Raw genomic sequence first — 6,166 nt, 5'->3', positions numbered from 1 at the left:
GCAGGGATAGGTTAGAACAGTTGGAGTGCCTGGAGGGCCAGGCCAAGGAGTTCACTTTGTATTAACTCAATGGTCAATGAAATTACATAGCAATTTTAGAGGAAACAAAATTATAATTAAAACTGTAGAGGAAACACCAATTCCTTTCACTAAAGCAAAATTCAGAACATCCTGGTGTCAGCACTGGAAAACAATCTCCAGGTAATTGAAGCAGGAAAACCACATCCATTTAGGGGTTCTCTCATTTTCATTATGACTGCTACCACCATAGTAGCCTCTAGGCTTCCATTCTAACACTTTTGTCCAGGTATGGAGCAATCAAAAACATCTCACTTTGTTTCACTTTAGTACAAATGATATAGAAAAGACATCAAAAGAATTTATTAAGTGATAAGAGAGAATAACTGGGAAACAGAGTGTGTATGAAATATATAAACAGTCTAGTTTACAAAGAACTACTTTATTCTTTAGAGAACATTGTTAGCCCATAGTCCATGTTATTCTACATTGGACACCAAGTATCTCTTAAACCTATGAAATAATATGTAAGACATTATGTGCATTTATATAGTCTTTGTATAAAGGATGTGATGGAAGAGGACCTCTACCAATAGATAGAAAAGAAATTCTTGCAATTGTCTGTTATGCAAGCCAAAAGCAGATGGGGTAATTTGCCAGAAATAATACTATAAGGGATATAAGTAATTTGGTCCAAGTACACCGCTCTCTGGGTTGCATTATTCAAGAGTAAATTTTAGAACGTCTGGAAGCAGAGGTCTTACCCAGTGTTCGAGACATATGAGGTCTCTGAGAATTTCTCTGAAATCACACTGAACATCTTGTGTACATGTATGTGTGTGTGTATATCTCCTGGGAAGTCTTTAAAAGGCTCATAAGCTCTTTTATGGCACTTCTTCATTTCACTTCTGTGCTGGGCCTCCCCATTTATGAAAGCAGAAGTTTCAGCCTCGGAGACTTTGGGCACAAGTCAGCAGGTGGTGACAGCTTTCTCTTCCAACACTGCATCTTTTAAGCATTCTTAAGAAAGCAAGCAGCCATCAGTTATGAACATCATTCAGGTGACGTTCTGTATGTATGAACTGCATTTGAGATTAAAAGACGGGGAAGAGATGGGAAGTGAGTAGACATGAGACTATTATAGGGCTCAGGAGAAAAGTGGCAGAATCTAATTACGATGGGATGAGTGGGAATACAGAAATGAGGATGGGCAGAGGATGCACATCTTGGTATTTGGTATATGCCGCAGGGTTTTTTTCACCAAGTTGTCATTCTGTGTTTGGAAAACAAAATTGGGGGAAAAATGAAATCAAAGAGTAAGTCAGTGCTTGGCATATAATAGGAATGTAATACATTTTGGAAAGACTCACACTACCATGGTGAAACTTTTAGTATTAAACATATATTCACTTGCAGAACAGACAGCAGTTGGACTTTTATATGAGTCATGCTTACAACACTTCAACTTCTGGTCATCTTATACAAGTTCATTAGACCACTGATCACTGTTGCAGTAGAGTTCTGAAAGTTTAATTTTGAGACGTGAATGAGAAATGAGGTCATGGCATAGATGCAGGCAGGCAATGAAACTATAAAATTGGTAAGCTTGGTCTATGAGAACCTATATGAGCAAAGAATCTGAAAAAGAATAGATATATGTATATGTATAACTGAATCACTTTGCTGTACACCTAAAACGAACACACTGTAAATCAACTATACTTCAATAAAATTAATTTATTTTACTTAATTAATTAAAATTTAAAAATGGTAAGCTTGGTGAACTGTAGTTGACCTCGTTCAGGAAAGTAGAAGTGGGCACTGGTTCTGGAGGATACAGGAGTGGTTTGCATAGAGAGAGGGCCAACTTTACTTCCTAACAGTAAGTTAAAATTAGGGGAATGCAGAGATCATAGAATAATAATCAGAAAGTGGCATAAATGTAAGAAGCAGTCTGGCTCTTCTTATACTAGAGAAAGAGAAAGGTAAATTTGTGGTGGAGATGGTAGGGGAATCATTTGAAACAATCCAGATTTCAATTGAAGTGAAGAGGTCAGAAAATATTAAGGATAAATAAAGCTTAGTTTATTCATTAGGAACATGGAAGTTAGAGTTAGTAAAAACCAGTCTCAAAATGATAATTCTCTAATTTGATAATTCTGAACTAATCAGAAAAAAATATGAACTATAGTGCACATTAAGTCAATGTTGAGGAAAACGATGTATTTATTTGAGTACAATTCAGTTGTTATTTTACAATGCTTTAACAAAAGTACACGTTAAATACATCGAATATTATATATACTGTAAGTATACTTTTTAGCATAGAAAATTACAAAATTATCTAATCTCTTAAAAGAAAATAGCATTATCCTTCTCACAAAGTTCTGAAATTAAAGAAAAAAATTATGAAGATATAAACTATTCACTGAAGTTTCTGAAATAATCAGAAAGCTTGAATCTCTTAGAGAGATCACATTTAAGGAGGATGTGTTATTGTTTAATTCAGTGGTTAAAGAAATAGAAAAATTAAATGGGAGCACTTTTCTGTTAAACTTTCCCCTCTGGCGGCTGGTATAAATAAGGGAGCTAGTATGGACCCTCCATTTCCCTTGAACAGGTGTTAACTTCTTCCTAGAGGGTTTAACTTCATGGTTAAGAGCATGGCCTCTGGGCTCAAATCTTTTGTGCCTGAATCCTAGACATGTCACTTGTTAAGTTTGCAACTTTTGGCAAGTTTCTAACTTTCTCTAAGTCTCAGTATTTAACTGTGTAATGTGGATAATATTTGTGAGGGTTAAATGCCACTGACAAACGGTAATTGGTATACATTTAAGCGCTCAATAAATTTGTCTATCAGGAGGAGTTTGGACATAGAGGGAGATGGTAGATAGATTCTGAAGGGAAATGTAAGAATTCGTTTAGAATGAACAGTTTCGAGGAAGATAACAACTGAAACGGGGGTCCTCCCTCCTATTCAGCTGCTAGAAAAAGAGGTGTGTTTAACAGGACAGAGAAAACAGGTTGAAAACTGGTGGCCCTGTGGGCACTGGAGTAGGGGAAACAGGTTAGAAGTGTTTCACACACAGACTGAAGAAGCTAAATACTACACATCCAGCAGAGCTGTGGATATCTATTTCAGTATGTCTGTGGGTCTATCTGTACAATGTTTCTCTTGAAAAGTCAGCAAGCGCTGTGAAGACAGAGCTCCAATCCTCTCTGACACTTGTTTAGGGGAGGGTCAGCAGCAGAGAAATCTCAGAGTGGAAGACAACCTACAAATACCTGCAGGGACATACATGACTACTTGCCACTTTCCTCCTGGCATCAGAGCTCTCAAAGTAGTTTATCCCCTTTCATTGCCTTATTCATTCCCTTCATGCATCTTCCACAATCAGGCTTCTGTTTCACATTTTTTACTTCATTTTCCTCTGTAATGTTGTCATTGCAAAAATGAAGTGAACTTGCCTCAATCCTCTTCCTTCTTGTCCTCAATAAACTATGAACTGGTAAATATATATCTTCTCTTTCTCTTATCGAGAAATCCACCCTTTAGGGCGTGAAATCCTACAATGTGTAAGACAAAATTGTTCTCTTATACTTAACTGTGTATATATAAACCTTCGCATTCATTATATACGTTTATTATATTCAGTTGTTATTCATAATATATTTATTATATTCATATATATATATATAATGAATGTGAATATCAACTTTATCCCCTTAAATTTAAGCCCTCCAGGTAATAAATATTTTTGTCTTTATGAGATACATAGGTCTGTAACACATATTCTTTGTTTTTTTTCTTTTTTCTTTTTCTTTTCTTACAACCTTTTCAAAATGTAATAACTGTTCTTAGCTCAAGAATAGATTGCACCTTTAGGCCACAGTTTGCTTACTGATGCTTTAAAATAAATAACTCTGAATTTGAGAAAAATACAACAAAACTCAATAATCAGTTATTCATGTTGGCTATGGTCCACTTTAATGCAAGTGAGCGACAACAAGTACTATGGTGAGAATATGCTTATCAGTTCCCAACACATCTGAGGAGTGAAGGTAAGTTGTGTGAAAGGAAAATAGAAATGGAGTCATTACTGGTAGGGAGAGCTCTCTCACATGGAGCCTCTGAGGAAGCCACTGAGGAAGTGTGACTTAGGCACATCTCAGCCGAGATGGAATCTGAACTTTGACTACCTATTGCTTTGACACAGGCATCCAGAGCATCTGTCCACGTTCCAGAAACTCAAGATACTTACCGGACTCTTACCCTAAAATAACTTGTGACAGAGAATCCCTTAAGGACAAATATTTCCTTTCCTGCGTCACAGTCAATCATAATCCCTGACAGACAGCTTTAACAACCTTGTACCTTTTATCTTTATAAGTCCCTGACTCCTTCTCTTCCACAGAGCATCTCTGGGTTTTACCTGAATCTGTGTCTCCAGGATTGCAATTATCAAGACCCCAAGTAAAACTTTGTTCTCTGCAGCCTCGATACTGATTATTGTTCGACAGTTGGGCCCCATAGTTTACGAATAAGTGAGACAAGTTCTTATCTCTTGGTTCATGCCTCTGATCTCCTTTTACTTGTTCAATTTAAATGTTATTTCCTAAGAATGACTGCCTCCTTATATTGAGATAAAGTTCTAATTTTCACCTTAGATCTAGTCATGTGACAAAGGAATTATTTGTCACATGACAAAGGAATGAGAAAATATACTCATTTTCTCAGTCTCTTACGGATTGCTTTCACTTTGATACAGCAAAAATGTTACTGTTGAGAAAACTGTTTCTTTTGCCTGTTAATTTGATCCCCTCAACCTTTTCTTGTACATTTTCTATGCTACATTTAATCAATTTAAATTACTGACAGTTGATTTCCAGGCCTACCGATATACCACTTCTGCCTTTCAATACTCACTCACCTTGTTTCTTTGCACTTCTCTTTTCTGTCATTTTTGCTCCAAATTGCTCATATTTAAAAAGTCCTCTTGCAATATCATGCATAATTCACTCACAGATGTGAGGAGGAACAGCTGTAACATCTTTCTGCCAAGGCATACACTCATTCACAATGCCCAGTGGTTTCTCAGTTGTGTGTAGGATTTTTCTGCTGGGATGGGTCTTTTATCATCTTCAAACATGCATGACTCAGCCACACATACTAGCTTCACAGAGTCTTCCCAGCTATAAAGTTTAGAACAAGCTTCGACTCCCAAGTATCTGCTATGGGCTCAATGTTTTATACATTGAATTCCTATGTTGAAACCCTAATGCCCAATGTGATAGTATTAGTAGGTGGACCTTTGGGAAGTGCTTGAGTCGTAACAGTGGAACCATCATGAATGAAATTAATGCCTTATAAGAGGCTCCAGAGAGATCCCCTGCCCTTTCTACCAGGTGAGGACACAGGGAGGTGGTGTCAGCTTATGAACCGGAAAGAAGGTCCTCACCAGAAGGCAAACAAGCTAGCACCTCAGTCTTGGACTTCCCAGCCTCCAGAACTGTGAGCAGTAATTGCTGTTGTTATCATCTACCCGGTTGGTGGTATTTTGTTATAGCAACACGACTGGAGTAAGATCGCATCTTTCTACCCTAGAGGAATAATTCCTAGACTAATTACCTAGTAAAATTTGAGCATTACCTCAGCATACACCAAGTGATGCTGGAGGAGGTAAAATCCAGAAACAAGGTTGCTGAAGAGTTCTGTCATGATCTACTCTCACATACTATCACATACCTCAGAGATACTACATATTTACTCGTGTTAGGAGCTTCACGTGGCAGTGGTTTTCTTCATGGCAGTGTGAACACCAGCATCACTGCTACTTGCTACTCCTAAAGGAGCTTGAATGCCTCACTCCTCTTCCTTGTTTGAGAGCTATTCCACTTTTCACTTGGCTGACCTTCAAGCTACTTATCATCAGTGCCCATTCTCTTGATTTTCAGGAACACTCATTACTATTATATCCCTCAGGGCAATTTTAGAAGTTTAAAGCAAGGAAGAGTAGCTTCTTATGATAAGAAAAAGAATAAGGTGGATTGTTGTTCATTTATTGATCATTTATGAGTAGCTGTCATATGCCAGGCATTGGCGCATTGTGCTTTTGATGTCAGAAGCAGTCCCTGCTTTCAAGTGGTC

General features: G+C 37.5%; 1 protein-coding gene across 1 annotated transcript in view; it reads right to left on the bottom strand.

The window, feature by feature from the left end:
* Positions 1 to 359: 359 nt before the first annotated feature.
* LOC308610807 (uncharacterized protein) overlaps positions 360 to 6,166 on the bottom strand; it is a gene marked incomplete at its 5' end in the record, with an annotated part of 186,759 nt that continues 180,952 nt past the window's right edge. The window contains 2 exons of the mRNA XM_081259812.1: positions 360 to 1,291; positions 1,474 to 1,539. Coding sequence (XP_081115938.1) covers positions 1,480 to 1,539 — 60 coding nt within the window. The 3' untranslated portion in view covers positions 360 to 1,291; positions 1,474 to 1,479. The remainder of the gene's footprint in view (positions 1,292 to 1,473; positions 1,540 to 6,166) is intronic.

Source organism: Mesoplodon bidens (assembly GCF_964165515.1).
Source record: "Mesoplodon bidens genome assembly, contig: HAP1_SCAFFOLD_126, whole genome shotgun sequence".
Lineage (NCBI taxonomy): Eukaryota > Metazoa > Chordata > Mammalia > Artiodactyla > Ziphiidae > Mesoplodon > Mesoplodon bidens.
This window is presented reverse-complemented; position numbering and strand designations above follow the sequence as displayed.